Source organism: Elephas maximus, chromosome 17 (genome assembly GCF_024166365.1).
Source record: "Elephas maximus indicus isolate mEleMax1 chromosome 17, mEleMax1 primary haplotype, whole genome shotgun sequence".
Classification (NCBI taxonomy): Eukaryota; Metazoa; Chordata; class Mammalia; order Proboscidea; family Elephantidae; genus Elephas; species Elephas maximus.
The window spans coordinates 77,253,182-77,273,660 of NC_064835.1; the positions used below are offsets into that span (position 1 = coordinate 77,253,182).

The 20,479-nt window shown below is 42.0% G+C and overlaps 1 protein-coding gene across 2 annotated transcripts in view; it reads right to left on the reverse strand.

The window, feature by feature from the left end:
* The window catches only part of LIMS1 (LIM zinc finger domain containing 1), a 158,706-nt gene extending 143,031 nt beyond the window's left edge, over positions 1 to 15,675 (reverse strand). For both annotated transcript variants that reach the window (XM_049857107.1, XM_049857106.1), the window contains exon 1: positions 15,471 to 15,675. In XM_049857107.1, coding sequence (XP_049713064.1) covers positions 15,471 to 15,502 — 32 coding nt within the window. In that variant the 5' untranslated portion in view covers positions 15,503 to 15,675. The remainder of the gene's footprint in view (positions 1 to 15,470) is intronic.
* Between the last annotated feature and the right edge of the window lie 4,804 nt (positions 15,676 to 20,479).

The window sequence follows — 20,479 nt, forward strand, 5'->3', positions numbered from 1 at the left end:
AACTAACAGCACATAATGTTAGGAAAACAGAGTATGTAAAAAGATGAAGATACAAAAGAAAAAGATACGTTCTAATATCTAACAGTTCTCAAAGTGTAAAACATACCTCCTGGCAGCTGGGGGGTAGCGGTGCCTGAATCACAAATAGGATGGGAAGGACAGAGAGTGGGTGACAAGACAAGCATTTTATAAATTCCAAAACATTATATAGCTAGACAATGGAACCGAGGCCGCTCATCACTAAGGCCTACGTCATTACCGCTGGCCCAACGTCTCCTCAGTTGATGCAAGCCCAGCATAGCACAGCTCTGCACAATACCAGAATGCGAGAGCCCTTTAAACACAACAGATGCTCTGAAAAGTTATTCCTGAGTGCTGCTCCAGAAACACCAGAGAGGGAATCATGACTTCCTTACCCCTTTGCATCTAAAATTTCAAATGAAACGCTGTAGTTCTTGATGAGATGTTTTGCATCTGGAGAAGCCAAAACTGTGTTCCTGACAAGCTTAGAGAACTCTGAAAGATTTTGGAAAGATGGAATGTTTCAAAATAGAAAGTCTGACTCATTCAGTTAATTGCTTCAATTTTCTATTTCATGTTGCTTTTGGTAAATGAGACAAGAATAAACAGAATAATTTAATTCAGGTGTTCTAAAAACACATTTATTCTCCTTACCTTCATTCACTCCATTTTACCTTTGAAGAATTCCCATGAAAATGAAGACTATACATTGTCTGGGAAAATTACACTGGCATAATAAAGCCATGAAACTGTCAATGGGCCACAGACAGGAAGAAGACAGCTGTTGCCCTTTTAAGCAAACTTGCATATTTTTTCATTAACTTTTTATTTTGAGACAATTATAGATTCACATGTAGTTCTAGAGATAATAGAGAAACTTGTATACACGTTACCCAGTTCCCCCAGCGATGACATCTTGCAAACCCATAGTACAGTATTACAACCAGGGCTTGACACTGATACAGCCAAGAACATTTCCATCACCAAAGGGATCCCTCATGTTGCTCTGTATATCCACACCCATGGTTCTCCTGCCTCTGTCCACACTCCCTTCTTAAAAAAAAAAAAAAAAAACACATAGCAACCACTAATCTGTTTCCCATTTCTATGATTTCGTCACTTAGAGAACGCTATATAAGCAGAATCATACAGTATGTGACTTTTTTGAGATGGCTTTTTTTTTTTTCCATTCGGCATAATGCCCTTGAGATCCATCCAAGCTGTTGCATATATTCATACTTCATTCCTTTTTATTGCTGAATAACACTGCCTGGAATGGATGCACTACAGCTTATCCATTGAAGGCTATTTTCTTCTTTTCTGATACATGCATTTAGGGCTCTAAATTTACCTCCCAGCACTGTGTCCTACAAATTTTAATAAGTTGTATTTTCATTTTCATTCAGTTCAATGTATCTTTTTTACTTCCTGTGAGGCACCTTCTGTAACCCATGGGTTACTTAGAAGTGTGCTGTGTAATTTCCAATTGTTCGGAGACTTTCCAGTTTTCTGTTATTGACTTCTAGTTTGATTCAATTATGATCTGAAAACACACTCTGTATGATTTCAATTCTTTTAAATTTGTTGAGGTTTATGTTAAAACCCAGGATATGGCCTAACTTGGTATATGTTCCATGGCGACTTAAAAAGAATGTGTATTCTGCTGTTACTGAGTGAAGTGTTTTATAAATGTCAATTATACCCTGTTGATTAATGGTGTTGAGTTCTTCTACATCCTTGCTGATTTCTGTTTAGGTTTTCTATCAGTTGGTGAGAGAGGGTGCTGAAGTATCCAACTCTAACAGTTGTTCTCTTTATTTCTCTTTTCAGTTCTATCAGTTTTGCCTCATATGTTTTGTAGCTCTGTTGTTTGATGCATGTACATTTAGGATTGTAATGTCTTCTTGACAGGTTGAGACTCCATCATTACATAATGTCCGTCTCTGACTCTGGAAATTTTCTTTGCATCTACTTTATCTGATATTAAAATATTAATATAGCCCTTGATTAGTATCATTATTAATAATCCTCTAATTAATGTTTACATAATTATCTTTTCCCATCCTTTTAATTTCGATATGCCTTTATCACTATATTCGAAGTAAACTTCTTTTAGACAGCATATAGACGGGTTACATTATTTTAGCTACTCTGTGCCAAGCTCTTTTATTTGGTATATTTAAGTCCATTTACATTTAATGCAATTATTAATATGTTAGGGCTTAAGTCTGCCATTTTATTTTTTGTTTTCTGTTGTTATGTTTTATTTTTCCTGCTTGCCTGGGGGTTACTTAAACATTTTTTGGAATTCCATTATGATTTATCTATAATGTTTCGAGTAAATCTCTATATCACTTTTTAGCAGTTGCTCCAGCTCTTACATTATATATACGTAACTTATCACAGTCTACTGGTGCCATCATTTTACCAGTTCAAGCGAAGTATAGAAACCTTACCTCTTTTTGTGTCTCTTTACCTTCCCTATTTATAACTGTCTTAAATATTTTGTCCGCATACATTTAGAACCACATCAGACAGTTATAATTCTTGCTTCAACCATCAAACATAATCTGGGAAACTCAAAAAGGGAAGGCTATTATATATACCCATATTTTTGCTTACCATGTTCTTTTTTCTTTCCTGATGTCCCAAAGTTCCTTCTTTTATCACTTCTGTCTGTTTAGTAAACTTCCTTTAGTAGTTCTTTTAGGTAGGTCTGCTAGTCACAAATCTCTTAGTTTTCTTTCACCTGAAAATGTCTTAATGTCCCCTTTATTCCTGAAGGACATTTTTGCCAGGTACAGAATTTAGGTTCTTTTCTTTCCGTACTTGAAAGCACAGAAGCCACTGTACTGTGTGCTGTGCCTCTTTTCTTTTGGCCTCCACAGCTTCTGATGAGAAATTTGTTTCTTAATCCACTCCCCTCTACCATAGGTGTCATTTTTCAAGATTTTTCTGTTTTTCAGGTTTCAGAAGCTTAATTACGATGTTATCTTACCATAGATTTCTTTGCATTTATCTTGCTTGGGTTTCACTCAGCTTTTTAATCTGTATGTTCATGTTTCTTAATAATTCTGGGAAATTTTCAGTCATTATTTCTTCAAGCACTTTTTTAGCCACAGCCTACCATCTCCTGTCCTTCTGGGACTCCAGTGGCATGAATGTTAGATATTCTGTTAAAGCTCCACAGACCCCTGAGGCTTTCTTCATTTTTTTTTTTTTTTTTTCCTCCAGTCTATCCTCTTTCTGTTGTTCAGATTGGGTAATTTCTATTTTTCAGTTCACTGATTCTTTCCTGTATCCACCCCCTGAGCTTTTTATTTTGGTTATAGTATTTTTCAGTTGTAAAATTTTCCTTTGGTTCTTCTTTATATTTTCTATTTCTTTGCGGAAACTTTCTGTTTTTTTTACTGAGGCATTCCGTTTCTTCGTTTGTTTCCAGTATTTTATAATTGGCTCGTGGAAACATTCTTCTCATAAATGCTTTAAAATTTTTTGTCAGATAATTCTAAGATCTCTGTCATCTTGGTGTTGTTACCTATTTATTGGTTGTGTTTGTTTTCATCCAGTTTCCTGGTTCTTGGTATGAGTGATTTTCTAATGAAACCTGGACCTTTTTGTATCATGAGACTCTGGGTCTTATTTGAACCTTCTGTTTTAACTGGCTTTCACACTTCTCTAGGATGGGCCACAGATGGAAGTTCTGGCTCCCCATGTCATGCCTCCCCTGACACTGTGGTAAATCACCGCCACCTGCTGCCATCAAGTCAATTCCAACTCATAGCGACCCTACAGGACAGAGTAGAACTGCTCCATAGGGTTTCCAAGGAGCACCTAGTAGATTCAAACATTGTGGTAGGGAGGGTATTAACCACCACTCAATGGGGATGAAAGTCTTAGCTCCCTACTTGGCCTTCTCTGATAGTACTGTGACAGAGATGTTGGGCAACTTATTACAGCCTGGCAAGAGTGGAAGTCTCTGTTCCCCACTTGGATTTTGCTAGTTTTTCCTGTGGCATGTGACTGGCCTAGGTTAGTTACTGTCTAAATGTTTTCTGTCATGCTACTTCCCCTTTCCTGGTCCTTTGCTTAGAGACAGTGGGCTTTTGTTAGGGCTTTGTTTGTCTGCACCTGTTGCCAGATTCTTCTGCTCCAATTCTGGGATACACAGACAATCCCACATTTACGACTGGGTTCTGCTTCGACAACTCCGTCCTAAGTCGGTTCTGACGTAAATCAAATACCTCTTTATTTTCTGTTTCATTAATACTGCCTTTTATTAATAGCATCTTTATAAACCCGATATTTGTTTTTGGGGGTTGGAAACATTATATATAAACTTACAGCTTCAACAGCTGCACTTCCTGCTTCTCCAGGTATACGCACATTGTGTAAGCCAAAAAAAAAAAAAAAGGACAGCCCTAAGTGCAGTTCGTGGTAACTCAAATACGTTGTAAGTCAAAGACTACCTGTATAAAGTGAAAAGAAAATTCAGGGAACTCATTAGGGGTCCTGAGGCCAAGAAGTTTAAAAACTGCTACTTTCAATTAGCCAAAGCATATCATCTATAGAGAACATCTTCAAGACAGAAGAGTTTAAATGAGGGCTTAAACAAAGTATGAAGATTTACACCAAAAAAATAAGTAAGTAAAAAGGAAGGATATTATTCCTGGTAGAAGAGTAACAAAAATCAAGTTCAGAAAGGACTGCAATGTTTGGCAGTAAGATGATGTAAGCAAAAGAGTAGTGGGGAATACAACTGAATAGGTTTAGAGCCTGCTAAGCCTTGAAACCTAGGAAAAGAAGTAGGACCTGTGATCTCTTCTTGACCAGTGAAGCGAACTAAGGAGACACACTGCACTCCAGTGTTTAAAAGGAAAGGTTCTACAGTCAAAAATAAAAGTAAAAAAAACAAACCCATTGCCATGGAGTTGATTCCGACTCATAGCAACCTTATAGTCGGACAGACTTAAGTTTGAATCCCAGCTAACTGCATGACCTTGTTGAGTTCTTAACCACTTGAGCTCAGTTTCCCTATCTGCAAAATGGGCATAAAAGTCCTGCTTCACAGTGTGGCTGTGAGGATAGGATTTATTAAATAAAATAATATCTTTAAAGTACTTGTATAAAGTAGGTAATTAATAAAAGGTGGTTATTACTAAGAAAGCTTTAAAAAGAGTAGCCTGGCAGTGAAACGAACTAAACAGGGATGATGAAACATCATTTGAATATCTTCACAACGTTCCACGGATGTTGGGTCTCTGCCACTGGTATATAATACGCCGCAGGGTTAAGTTAAGCCAAATGTGAAAGCTACCTCGTCTTACTCAGAGTTCTGCAAGTTTATTCAAACAATGTCACGGACACTAAAACAGAGCCAGCCCTGAACTTTTCAATTCCCTAACAAATGAGGGCATAAAAGCAGAAGTAAAGCACATTTAAATCCAGTTTGTTTTTCTTTGGACATTTAACAAAGTTCATTAAGACATTCCTTTAGCTTCCAGAGGTTACAATTTGTCAGGAAAGATTAGACGTATGTGTAAATAACTATAATAAAAACAGAAATTGATAACTACCCACCCTCCCCCCCCCAAAAAAGCTTTGAGAGAATAGATAAAGTTCTGAATTCCTAACTACCAAACACAGTGGAGGTTCAATAAATGTTCCAGGAATTCATTATTTCATGGGAGGAGAAGTCAATTTGGCCCCAGATGCTGCATAGACTCAGAAGAAGATGGCTTTCCAGGCTGAGAAAACACACTAATAAAGGCACTGAGGCGGTAAAGTCCAGTTGTTTTCAGAAAACAGCAAGTGAGTTAGTTTAGAGAAACACAGCCTGGGGAATAGTGTGTGACAAGGCTATAAAGATGGCTTGGGACTGGATCACAAATAACCAATTCCAGGATCTGGAGTTTGGATCTTATTTAACAGTCAATAATAAACCTCTTAATTTTCTGAAAAGAGGGGCAATAGGAAAAGAGTGGTAGTTTATGAAAATCTGCAACCAACAGGAATGATCCAAAAACCAAAAACCCAACCTGTTGCCATCAAGTCGATTTTGACTCACAGCAACGCTACAGCAGTTAAACTGAAAGGTTCTCAAGGACAGGGACAACATCAGTCGCACTTGCACTGCACCTTGCCTATTTTAAAAGGTCTGTTGAAATCTACTGCACTGAGAAGAAAGAAACTAGCTGTGACAGAGGCTGCTAATTGCCTATCCAAGGCCCATTCTCCCTTTCTTCCTCGTCATGTCAGTAAGAAACATTTTATATGGGATAGCAATTTGACCAGCTTAAAAAAAAAGGCCACAGAACAAAACAACAACGTAACTACATTTCTCAATGAAAAATAAATTTATAGTCTGTTTAAGTGGACTGAACCATTTGTCACTTAACTAATGCATCAGTAAAGAAGCGTGCCAGGAGGAAGGAATCTCTCAGGCACTGCCTGGTAGGGACAGTGGACGTGGGTGGCTGAGAAGATCTAGGTCTCTGGTGGAAGAATTACAGGCACCAGCACGTGTACCTAGGAATCCTCAAGAACACCTTTCACAAAAGGTATCCACTTCAAAGACAGTAACTTTCCAGACCCCTGTAACAGATTAAGTCTGGGGCAATATTTAATGATTCATTTAGATATTTCCAGTTACTATGCTAAAGAGAAGCAGGTATACCAGAAAAGGTCTAGGCCCTCAAGGCATTTACAATATAGATAGAAAGATAAAAGCATAACAATGCAACGTGAATGAAGTCATAGAGCAAGCTGGTGTATAACAGCGGAAGGAACGCCATACTACCACACTATCTGAAGTCGGGGTTCTAGTCCTAACCCTGCTAGCTCACTCTGTGGTCTTGAATAAACTTACCTCTCTAGGAAGTCCCCCTCCATAAGATAAAGGACCAGTTTAGTGGACCAGCGTAGTAGATCCACTCAAATGTTTAGTTCAAGTGGATTCTGCTTTTTTCACATATAAAGCCATTTTTATGTTAAATTTCTAAATTACCATAATTGTTCTACATGTTGACAGATAAAACATAACGCTGAAAAAAAAACAGTGCCACAAATTCCATAATCCCTTTAAAAGAATATGTACTTCATCAATATTAAATGAAAAGTAGAAATATTTATACACATATACATAATAGATAAGGCATTAGTTGTTTCACCTCAAACATCTCATATGCACACGGATTTTCCATCCACTTGGGGGAAAAAAAGCTATGGCCCCCAGGGCACTCGATTTGCACTCTCTGAAGTCTTTCCCAACATTAGCATTCTGTAACCTTACATTCATTTGAACGAATCAGGACCAGAATGAAAATGAAACTGTAATAATGGAGTAAGAAAGAAAAGGATGGATTCAAGAGAAAATTCTAAGGCAGGAAACTCAGCAAGAAAGTGGCTATAAGGAATGAAGCAATCAGAAGTGACTATGTTAGTGCCCTTAACAGACACAATGAATTCAGGAGAAGGTGCAAGCCGGGGAAAGAACAAGGGTGGTAGGAAAAATTAGCATCAATAAGCACAGTTACCATCAATTGAGCATCTATTATGTTCCCGGCATGATGTAAATGCTTTAAAATTTAATACATGCGCATGGTTAAAAAAGAAAAAAAAAAAACAACAGTACAAAAAGATACACACTGAAAAATTTTCTAGTCCTAGATTCCTAAATTCCTAGACGCCCTCTCCACAAACACTGTTATGGATTGAATTGTGTCCCCCAAAAATGTATGTCAACTTCGCTAGGCCATGATTCCCAATATTGTGTAATTGTCCGCATTACACAATCATCTGACGTGATTTTCCTGTGTTGTAAATCCTACCTCTATAATGTTAATGAGGCAGGATTAAAAGCAGTTATGTTAATGAGGCAGGACTCAATCTAGAAGATTGGGCTGTATCCTGAGTCAATTTCTTTGCAGACATAAAAACAGAGAAGCAAGCACAGAAACAGATGGACCTCACTACCACCACCAAGCAAGAAGAGGCTTTGGACCAGGGGTCGCTGCACTGAGAAGCTCCTAGACCAGGGCAAGACTGATGACAAGGACCTTTCCCCAAAGCTGACAGAAAGAAAGAGCCTCCCCCTGGAGCAGGCACCCTGAATTTGGACTTCTAGCCTCCTAGACTGTGAAAGAATAGATTTCTCTTTGTTAAAGCCATCCACCCATGGTATTTCTGTTGTAGCAGCACTAGATAGCTAAGACAGGTAGCAATTAGACAATTTCATTTGTAACCTTTCAGAAATGTTTGTTTGCCTTCATATTTCTGGCAACTCTCTGAGATAGGTGGTATTACCTTGTAAATTAAGAAGCTGAGGATTAAAAACGTTGACTGGGCCGAGGTCATCGAGCCAGGAAGGAAGAGAGTTGGGATTAGAACATAAACCAAACCTTCCAAATGTAAAACACATATACCCACTCTCAGGAATCTTCTACAGAAGTGCTGGCACAGATGTTCAAAGACGTGCTTGCAGTAACAGAAAACTGGAGCTCAAATGTCCACCTGGCAAGGACTAGTTACATAGAACAGATCACATTTGTACACTGAAATACTAAGCAGTCATGAAAACTAAGGTCAAAAAAAAGAAGAAAGATGCAGAAATGCTAACTTGGAAAATACCTCGGATATCTGAAGTTATAAAAACAATTGCAGGACAGCGTGATCCCTTTTTTGTACAAACAGAACGTGTGTGCATATGAACTGTATTTTGTCATGTGTTGTTTTATCCTTTATCCTACTTGATCCTCAGACAAACTGGTAAAGAAACACGGGCAAAGGGAAAATGAAAGACTCACTCGGAAGTGAGCTTCAGATTCCTGGGTGTGCTAATGCCAAGTCCTGCACCTCCCACCACCAAACACATGCTGTCGGCATGCAAACTCAATTCCTAGTACAGTTTTTCCTACCTCACACAGGACCCACTATTCAGAACCTGCTTCACCTACAGCTTCCCCGTCCCTATTTTAAATGTCACTGTGGGCTCATCAAGCTCTAAAATCTGTTCCAGCATGAAAAAAGATACAAGGAAATGCCTTGCAGTGTGTGGAAGTGTCAGCTGCTGAAGAATCCACGCCCTATGGCAATAGCTATTGCAGCTCCTGTTTCTCAAGTATGCCAAGACTAAAGTTTTTGGAAGACAACGTGGCAACAGTCCAGCATGTAATACAGATGATACCATGGGCGGGAAACCACAGCTTAAAAGGGTACTTAAAGGAACGGTAAAGCTGACAAATGGTTTGAGATCTTTTCCTCCTGTTGAAGTGCAAAACTAGTTAAGAAACATGACCTATACCGAGGTTTACTTAAACGATTATCTGAAGAACAGATACAACATTACAGAGAACAGAAGTCCTGAGAGTAAAGCTCTCTTCTACCGTTGTTGATCTGCAGTGGTTGTCGAGGTTTCTCTAACCCAGTAGAGGGGTTGTAAGGCCCTCTAGGAGCAAAGGGGGAGCCTCTGGGTGATACAGTTAATGCTCTGGGCTGCTAACCGAAAGGTCAGTGGTTCTAGTCCACCCAAAGGAGCCGCGAAAGAAAAGGCCTGATGATCTACCTCAGCAGTTGAAAGCCCTCAGGAGCACAGTTCGACTCTGACACACATGGGTTGCCATGAATCGAAATCAACTTGACAGCAACTGGTTTAGAAGAAAAGAAAGCTCACTCAGTGCACCCACGTTTAGTAAAAGAGCGCCCAGGAGATGGGTCAAGAGGTTATCACAAATGAGAGGTTTGGGGATGATTTAAAAAAAAAAATCAAGCCAGCACAATCCTGATGCATCATTTCCTGTAAGTCTGCAGGGCACAGAACAACCCGAAGTGAAGATATATTTTCTACAACCAAATTTTTATCAGCTTTCTCAAAAAATCAAGAGCTCAATTTCCTCACCCACAAACAGGTACAGAGCACTGGAGTTTTCTAAAGACATTCACAGCTATGACATTTTCCCACCTCTTCCTACAGATGAGGACTAGCCATTACGTACGGGGAAAATCCTTAAGAGCAGAAAGTCACTTTTTTCCATGGTGTTTCTTCAAGTCTAGGTTATTAAGTCCCACTAAAACTCCCCAAAATTATAACGCATAAACAAAAAAAAAACCCCAAACTCATTGCCATCGAGTCGATGCCAACTCATAGCAACCCTAAAGGACAGAACAGAACTGCCCCATAGGCTTTCTAAGGAGCACCTGGTGAATTCGAACTGCTGACCTCTTGGTTAGCAGCTGTATGCTCTTAACCACTATGACACCAGGGTTTCCGCACATACTATTGCGAGCATTTAATAAACGCATTTAAGAGAAATAGTTGTAAATATCCCTTTTTAGATATCCCCAATACCTGCACATTCCTCATAATTTCTGAGTATGTCTATAACAGAGGTTCTCAGAAGTGTGGTCTTAAACCCATAGCGATCTCCAAGACCCTTTCATAAGGTCTTCAAGATCACAACTATTTTCATAATACTAAGAAGTTGCTATAGCCTTTTGCACTGTGTTGATACACTAATAGTTCAAAAGCAATACTGGGTAAAACAGCTGGACCCTCAGCACTGTTCAAGGCAGCGGCAGTGTCATGTTATTCTTCGTCTCCGTGAACTAGCAGTAAAAGAACGCCAAGTTCACTTTTAAGCGCCCTTGATAAAAATGGTACAGCCACTCTGGAAAAATCTGTCAGTTTCTTAAAAAACTAACATGCAATTATTATGCCACCCAACTATTGCGCACTCTTGGGCATTTATTCCGGAGAAATGAAAACTTACGTTCACATAAAAATCTGTACACGAATATTCACAGAAGCTTTATTCATAACAGCTCAAAACTGGAAATAGCCCCAATGTCCTTCAGCAGACGCACAGTTAAACAAACCATGTGGTACATCTCTTAAAGTCTTTCCCAGTGTTAACATTCTGTTACCTTACATTCATTTGAAAGACAATTGGGACCAGAATGAAAACAAAGTTGTAAGAAAGAAAAGGATGGAGTCAAGAGAAAATTCCAAGGTAGGAAACTCAGCAAGGAAGTGGCTATTGGGAGTGAAAGAAAGGAAGAAATCAGAAGTGACTATGTTAGCGCCACTAACAGACACAGTGAGTTCAGGAGAAGGTGCAGGTTAGGGGTAAAGAACAAGGGTGGCAGGAAAAACCAGCATCAACAACACAGTTACCATGAACTGAGCATCTATTATGCTCCTGGCATGACAGTAAATGCTTTAAAATTTAATACATGCACATGGTTAAAAAAAATCAAAATAGTATAAAAAGACAAACAACGAAAAATTTCTTATCCTAGATTCCATGAATATACCATGGAATACTCAACAATAAAAAAGAACAAACTATGATACATGCAACAATCTGGGTGAAAGTGATGCTGAATGAAAAAGGCAACACCAAAAGGTCATTTCTTAAGACGACATTTCTTAAGACGACATTTCTTAAGACGACAAAAGTTTAGAAATGGAAAACAGATTAGTGGTTGCCAGCCGTTAAAGAAGAGATGGGGGGCAAAGGGATGGGTGTGGTTATAAAAGGAAACCACGAGAAATCCTGTAGTAATAGACCCGTTCTGTATATTCAATGTGGTGACAGATACAACAACACATGTGATAAAATTAGATACAGATAGCTGCCATCAAGTCGACTTCAACTCATGGTGACTTTATGTACCACAGAACAAAACACTGCCCCATCCTGCATCACCCCCACCATCATTGGCATCGTGTCGCTATTGTGCCAATCCATCACACCAAGGGTCTTGCACGCCCTCACTGGCGGTCTACTTCAACTAACATGATGTCCTCTAGCAACTCATTCCTCCTGATGATGAGTTCAAAGTAAGCAAGTCAGATGACGTTTTGTTCTGACCCATAAGGTTTTCATTGGCTAATTTCCAGAAGTAGATCACCAGGCGTTACCTACTGGTCTTAGTCTAGAAGCTCTGATGAAATCTATCCACCATGAGTGACCCTGCTGGTATTTGAAATGCTGGCGACATAGCTTTCAGCATCGCAGCTACACACAAGCCACCACAGTAGGACAAACTGTCAAGACAGGTGGTGGTAATCTGGTAAAGGCTAACACAGAACACAATACTAGGGAAGTTAGCACAACTTGACCAAGGCACGGTCATGGAAGCTTCATAGACACATTCAAACTCCACGAAGGACCGAATTACCGGACTAAGAGCTGTGGGCACCGTGGTCTTGGGGAACATCGAGCTCAACTGGCATAATATAGTTTACAAAGAAAACGTTGTACATTCTACTTCGGTGAGTAGTGTCTGAGGTCTTAAAGGCTTGTGAGTGGCGATCTAAGATACTCCACTGGTCTCACCCCCGTCTGCAGCAAGGGAGAATGAAAAAAACCAAAGACACAAGGGAAAGATTACTCCAAAGCACTAACAGACCACAACTACCATGGCCTCCACCAGACTGATGGTGCCCAGGTACCACCACCAACTGGTTTGACAGGGATCACAATGAAGAGTCCCAGTTGGAGAAAAATGTGGAACAAAATTCTAACTCACAGAATAAGATCAGACTTACTGGTCTGACAAAGACTGGAAAAACCCCAAGAGTATGGCCCCTGGACACCCTTTTAACTCAGTACTGAAGTCACTCCTGAAGTTCCCCCTTCAGCAAGAGATTAGACAAGCCCCTAAAACAAAACAAGGGACAAGGACAAGAAGGGAAGAGGGGACAGCAAAGCTGGTAATAGGGAACCCAAGGTCCCGAAGGGGAGTGTACCGACATGCCATAGGGTTGGCCACCAATGTCACAAAACAGTGTGTGTATTGTTTAACGAGAAAGTAATCTGCTCTATGAAGTCTTCTAAAGCACACACACACAAAAAACTACACGCAACTAAATATATACATACACACAGCTATAAGCAAAACTGGAAAAATCTTAACAGGAACGGTGGACTGACAATACTAGTGCCAATATCATGGCTGTCATATTATACTACAACTTTGCAAGATGTTACCACTGGGGGGAAACGGGTAAATTATTATTTCTCAGAACTGCATGTCAATCTACAATTACTTCAATAAAAATGTCAACTGAAAAATATCCTTGATGAACAGTACATATTATTGACTTTATTAAATCTTAACCCTTGACCCTCTTTTTCGGCTCTTGTGATGAAAGGGTAGGTACGCATACCTCCTGCTCCTGCGTACCGAGGTAAGACGGCTGTCTCAAGGAAAAGCACAGGTGTGACAGCGGCGAGCTGAATTAGATGCTTTTTTCATAGAACACCATTTTTATGGAAAAGAACAACTGACAAACTATGGTTATTTAGCCTTGCATTTGGCAGACATTTTCTTGAAAATGGACAAAGTGAAACAGTCACTTGGAAGAACAATATTGATGATATTTTGTTGCCAGTGATAAAAATCAAGCTTTAAACTGAAAATTAGAGCTTTGGAAAACTTGTAGCTGCCACTTTGAGCCTGACAATGGAATGTGTCAACATTTGGAAGTTCTGCTTAATCCAGCGAACCAATATTTTCCAGATGATAACCATATGCTGTTACAATATTATTCTTGGGTAAAAGAGCCATTCAAAATTTCAGACAGACCAATGGAGTTTAACATAAACAGGGTGCAGAAAGTTCATTGAGACAGCTTCAGATTCCACACTGAAACTAATCTTTATGAAACTACCACATAACCAGTTTGGTGTTGTATCAAAGAATACCCACAATTATCTGAAAAATTAGTTAAAACACTCCTGCCTCTTCCAACTGTATAAGACCAGATTTTCTTCATATAGTTCAGTGAAAACGTATCACAATGGACTAAGCGCAAAACAGATACGAGAACTCAGCTGTTTTCTACCAAGCCAGACTTTTAAGAGATTTGCAAAATATAAAACAATGCCACTTGTCTCACTAAATTTTTTTATTTAGAAAATACTATTCTTCATAAAAATGTGTTACGTATGTTAACATATCAGGAGTTTATTCTTATTTTAACAAGTTAATATTTCTAATGCTTGTTTTAATTTCTAATACAGTAAATATCTATTGACAGAAGTGTCATAAGCAAAAAGTCTTCGGGAGGGGTCCTTGATAATTTCTAAGAGTGTAAAAGGGTTCTGAAACCAAAATATTTAACAACGTCCGGTCTATTTCAGATTCCAACTGCTAGAATATAAGTTATTAACTGAACAAATACGTACCTGTCGTTAGGTACCTTGCTAAGCATAAGCGCCGAGGAAGAATCTGTCCTCAAGGCACCCGTAATGCATTAATACACCTCAACAATGAAAATCTGAAAGGCTGGTTTAAACTGGGTTTTGCCTGGAAAGCTTGTTACCCTGACATGTAACTTACAAATACTGTAGTTCACCTTGAAACTACTATCCTAGTCATACACCAACTGTAAAACACAAACCAATGTGGTTTACGTTTCTTACCAGTAAGAACACCGTAAGAAAAATGCTTTAGCCCATCCGCCAACAACAGCAATTTTTTTTAAACTTGTTTTAGGCTTCCTTCCCCTGCTCAAGACAGAATTAGAGGAGATAACTGCATGTCACTTTTTGGAAAAACCGATCTTAATAAATATGTAAACACACTCTACCCACAAAACACTCAACAAAAGAGAAGGCACAACTGTATCTGTTTTCAACCCGCAAGGACCCTCTCAGGCTGCAAAACGTGCGTCGAGATTAACAGCTACAAGGTTGACGCGCAGACACTGGCCTGCAGCCGAGCAGGTCTGTCCCCCTAACTGCCCGCCCGGGGGCAGCGCACGTAGTAAGGAGGATTCTCTCCACCTGGCAGGTCCCCGAGCGCAGCCCCCCAAAACCGCAGGCAGCCGCAGGGCCCGGATGAGAACTTCGTCAGGAGTGCTGGAATTCCACGCTCTGCTCGGGAAGTAAGAGGGATCCACGGGGAGCCGCTCTCTCCGCCCGCCTCCCGGGGACCCCGAGGCCCGGGGCTTCCGCCCTTCCCACGCCCACCCCGGTCGCGCCCCCCGCCCGCGCCCCCCCGGCCACGCCCCCCCGCCCGCGTCCCCCTGCCCGCGCCCCCCCCGGCCGCGCCCCCCTGCCCGCGCCCGCACCGCAGCCACCAGGTGGGGAAGGCCAGGCAGGGCCGCCGACGGGGAGGAAAGGCCACCGGCCGCGGCGCGGGCGCCCCAGCCTCTCCCCGACACCCCCTCCAGGAAAGGAACCAGAAGGCGTCGGAGGAGGACCGGAGCCCCAGCCGCCGCCCCCAGACACCGCGCCGCGCGGCAGCCGCCCGAGGAAGGGCAACCGCAGCCCCGGCCGGCCCCGCCTCGGCCCCGGCGGCGCCACTGCTGCAGCCCGCGGCGACGTGGCGGCAGCCCGGTCCCCGACCCCGGGGGCGGGCCGCGGAGGGCGGGCAGAGGCGCCCGCACGGCCGCGATGAATGGAGAGGGCGCCGAGGGGCGGGAGGCCCCGGCTCCTTACCTGTTGGTCATTCCCGCCGCGACGCCCAGCATCTCTGCGCAGCACCGGGGCCGTCCCGGGCGCCGCCGTCTCCCCAGCACCTCCGCTCGCCGAGGCTGCTCCGACTCTGTCCCCCTTCCGTTCCCTGCGGACGGGCGCGTGTGAAGCGGGGGCGGCTAGACTGGGCCGGCCCCGGAGCGAGGCCAGTTCCTCGGAGCAGGAAGAGGAGGCGGGGAAGGGGCGGGGAGGCCGCCACCGCCTCCTGCCCGGAGCGAGCCAATGGCGGGGCGGGCGCCGGTGCGCTCGGCGACTTGGCGGGGCCGGCCGCGCGGGGGCGCGCTCCGCCCAAGGCGCGAGCCCACAGGCCGGCACGAGCGGGGCGGGGCCGGCAGCGAGGGAGACTCCGCCCTGGCCCCGCCCCCGGCTCGGCCCCCCAGCCCAGCCGCGCGAGGGGAGGGTCGGCCGGCGCCCGGAGCCCACCGTGAGCGTAGTGGAACCCCGGCCGTGGTGCCCTCACAGAGGCCTGATGGGTAGCCTGGGGAGTCCCCGGGACTCCCTGCGCGCGCCAGGGCTCCAGGCCTTTTTCCCTGCATCAAATATGTCAAAACTGGCCTCTGCCCCCCCGAAAGTGGGTGGGGGTGTCGCATTCCACGGCCTCCTTCCCAGAAGGTAGCTCTCCATTGGACTTGGCTGATGGATCACGTGATTCTGGCAGCAGGACTCGAGGCCAAGGTATTGGGTTCGAAGGAGACAAGATTAGAAAGTGGTGTCAAGAAAGCCACAGGAAGACAGATTCCTAAACTTCTAGGAGGGTAGGGACCTTGTTTGGAGTCCCTGATGGTGCAAACTGTTAATTTAAGGTGCTAGGCTGCTAACCCAAAGGTTGGAAATTTGAGTTCACCCAAAGGCACCTGAGAAGAATGGCCTGTCGATCTGTTTTCCAAAAATCCACTGTTGAAAACCCTATGGAGCACAGTTTTACTCTGACACACATGGGGTTACAATGAGTAGGGTTGACTCCAGGTCATCTGGTGATGGTGATGGTGGTGATCGTTGTTGTGTGCCCTCAAGGCGATTCTGACTCACAGTGACCCTACGTAACAAAGTCCAACTGCCCTATAGGGTTTCCTAGCTTGGAATATTTATGGGATTAGGTCATCAGGCCTTTTCTCCCGCAGAGCAGCTGGTAAGTTCCAACTGCAGACCTTTCAGTTAGCAGCTGAGTGCTTGACCATTTTGCTCTGTAGAAATTTTGGTTTTGCCAAACATTGAATCCCTGTGCCCGAGAAGAAGCCTGGTACGTCTTAGGTGTGCTCACTAAGAGTTTTCACTTATCAATTGTGAATTAGAAATAGTTGACCTTTAAGAAGCTTCATTCTTGGCCTCTGTGCCTTTATTCCTTGCCTTTATTCTCTTCCCCCAGGCTGTCTACCAAAACTGAAAAGGGTCTAATATGGGTAATATGGTTGTTACTCTAGGTAAAATGATCTCTTCTAGAGTATCTGATTTTGTAACTATACCTACTTTCTAATTATAAGATGAAAAGGTCTGTCTCCCACCCATCTAGACATGTGGGGGGGAGGAAATGGATCCCTTTGACATCCTTGTATCAAAATAAATTCTATTCATTGAGTAGTGTCTGGGCTTTTAAAGGCCTGCAAGTGGCCATCCAAAGCTCAACAATTGGTCTCTATTCACCTGGAGCGACAAAGAAGGAGAGTCAGTAATAAGAGGAGGAAATAGAGTGTGTAGCTAGTTGCCTGCTTGAACAATTGCCTCCTTTGCCATGAGACCAGAAGAACTGGATGGTGCCTGGCTACGGTTACTGAACATTTTAAGATTCTATAGAAGAATCCTGATCAAAGGGGAAAATCTAGAACAGGATTTCTGCAGTTCTCCTGGAATCCTGACTTTCTGGACTCGTGGAGGCTGAATGAACCCCAAAAATTATTCACCTCAGATAATCTTTAAGCCTTAAACCAAAAATATCCCCTGCAGTCTTCTTAAAACCCAAATAACAGTTTAGTTTAACCAATAAAGAATGTCTGTCTTGCGCATTACACTTTAAGATCTGTATGTGATCAAATTGAAAACAGCAACTTAAAAGATTAGAGAGGAACGTTAGGGGACAGTGAGTTTATGTGAATGTGGGAGGAAGAACTCAGAAAAGGAGGGTGAGAATTGTTGCCCAACTCGAAGAATGTCATCAGTGTCACTGAACTGTACATATAGAAACTGTTGAATTAGTTTATGTTTTGCGTGTGTATTCTCAAGAAAAATAAAATTTCGACGGAGCAAATATTTGATTTTTAAAAAGTGAAACCTTAAAAATACTACAAGACAGAGCAGGAGAAAAATGTAGGATAAAATTCAAATTCACAAAAAAAGACCAGACCTACTGGTCTGACAGAGACTGGAGGAACCCCCGAGACTATGACTTTGGATACCCCGCTAACTAAGAACTGAAGCCGCTTCCAAAGTCCACCTTTCGCCCAAAGATTAGACAGGCCTGTAAAACAATAACAGACCTGAGGAACATAGTTCTTAGTTCAATCAAGTGTACGAGACCAAATGGGCAACACCTGCCCAAAAGCAGAGATGAGAAGGCAGGAAGGGACAGGGAAACTAGATGAAGGACACACAGAACCCAGGGTGGAAAGGGAAAGGGGGAGAGTGCTGACACAGTGTGGGGAGTGCAACAAATGTTACAAAACAATTTGTGTAAGAATTTTTGAGTGAGAAACTAATTTCTGCTCTAAACTTTCACCTAAAACACTGTAAAATTTTTTTAAAATACTAGAAGAAAATATTAAAGTCAGAGTGGGGGAGAGCATTCCCAAACAGGATATAAACCTCAGAAGCCATAAAATTAAAGATTGACAAATGTGACCAAAAGGAATACTAAAATTTCTACGTAGCAAACAAATATGACAAAAAACAGGCTGAAAAAATATTTGTAATATGTGTGGCAAAAAGATCTAATTTTCTACCACAAAACAGGTCAGTAGGAGAAAGTCCAACAATTCAGAAAAATATAGATAAGGTACAAAAACATGTTTCCACAGGAAAAAAGAAATACAAATGACATTTAAAAGCACAAAAAGGTATCTAATGTCATAAAATACTATTTTTCACATAACTGGCAAAGATTAAAAAATTAATAATATGCTGTTTTCATGAAGACACAAGGACGCAGTTACTTTGATTTACTATTGATGGGTGCATACATCGATATAATGGGGAGGGCAAGCTAGCAATATATTTCATGTGAAATTCAGATCCCCTGTGAGCTAGGAAAACCACCTTTTGGAATTTATCTTACATCTTGGTATTTGTATTCTCACATGTATGCAAAGGTGTATATACACATTTTAAAGATACTTAGGGGAATATTTATAAATAAAATGATTTGCTTTATGATAAAATGTGGGCTCGGGGACGTGGGTAAAGAATAACATGGAACAAGACTGGCTGTAAGTTGATAGCTGTTGAAGCTGGTTGATGGGTACGTGGAATTCTTTGTATTATTCTATTTTAGTATATATTTGAATTTTCCACAATAAAGTTTTTAAAATGAAAAAAATGTACAAGGAAAGCCATTGTAGTTTTGTTTCTAAAACAACCAAGGAAATTTATTTAGCCAGGACACTAAATAAATAAGTTATGTTTTTGTCGTTATTGAATTGATTCCAACTCATGATAACCCCATGTATATACAAATAGAACATCTCTATAGGGTTTTCAAGGCGGTAAACTTTCAGAAGCAAATAGCCATGCCCATCTTCCTAGGCACCTCTGGGTGGGTTCAAACCATCTAGTAGTCAAGCACTTAACCATTTGCATCACCCTGGGATTCCCAAATAAGTTAGACTTTCTCTATATAATACCTGTTGTTGTTAGCGACCATCGAGTGGGCCCCCAACTCAAGGTGACCCATGCACAAAGGAATGAAAACTGTCCTGTCCTTCGCCACCCCCGTGATCAGCTGCAGTTCAGATCACTGTGATCCATAGGGTTTTCATTAGCTGATTTTTCAAAGTCGATCACCAGGCCTTTTTTCCTAGTTTGTCTTAGGCTGGAAGCTCTGCTGAAACCTGTTCAGCACATAGCAATATGCAGACTCCACTGATAGACAGTAGTGGCTATGCACGAAGTGCATGGGCCAGGAATTGAACTGGGTTTCCTACATGAAAGATGAAAATTCTACCACTGAATCACTGCTGCCCCATATATAATACTATACAACTGTGAAAAATAAATAAGACAGATACATAAGTAGCAATAAAGAATGGTCTCCAAGATATTTTTTAAATGAGGGGTAATAAACTAAGGGGCAGGAGTTTGTTTAATATGCTACCATTTGAAGAAGAGGTAGGGGACACCTCTCCCTCTCTCACCTGACTGTACATGCAGAGATATCTGGAAGGATAGAAAACACAAGACACTGGTAACAGAATATGTGGAGGGAACTAAGGACCAGGAATGAGGATTGAACATGCACATAATCTATACTTCCTGGATGGAGTATTTTAATGTCCTTAAAAATTCCAGCTATAAGAATATGTCCTAATGTGTTGTTGTTGTAGTAGTGCTTGATGTCTTCAAACTTCAGGAAGATGAGAGAAAAAGCTGATTCCTATAAGGTGGAGGTCAGCTATACCCCACTCTCCAACCTTTTTACTATTTCTGACACCAGCCACCCTCCCCATGGCACTATCTACTTCTCTGCTGTGTTCCGTAATTTGTTGCAACGGCCCCACAGGACTCACAGACCATACTTAGAGTTAAGTGGTTTATTAAGGAAGTAACAGGGTACAACTCAGGATCAGGATCAGGAAGCATGCAGGCAAAGTCTGGAAGGCTCCTCCCAAGTGGTAAGCACATCCCTCCCTTCTTAGGTGCAGGACAGCTCTCTCAGCTCCTCTCAGTCCTACAAGCAAGCAGGCCCTTATCTCTGCCATGTGTGCCCCCTTCTAGCCGTGCAGGCCTCCTCTCGGCCTCCTTAGGACAGGCTTTCTCTGGGCCGTGCG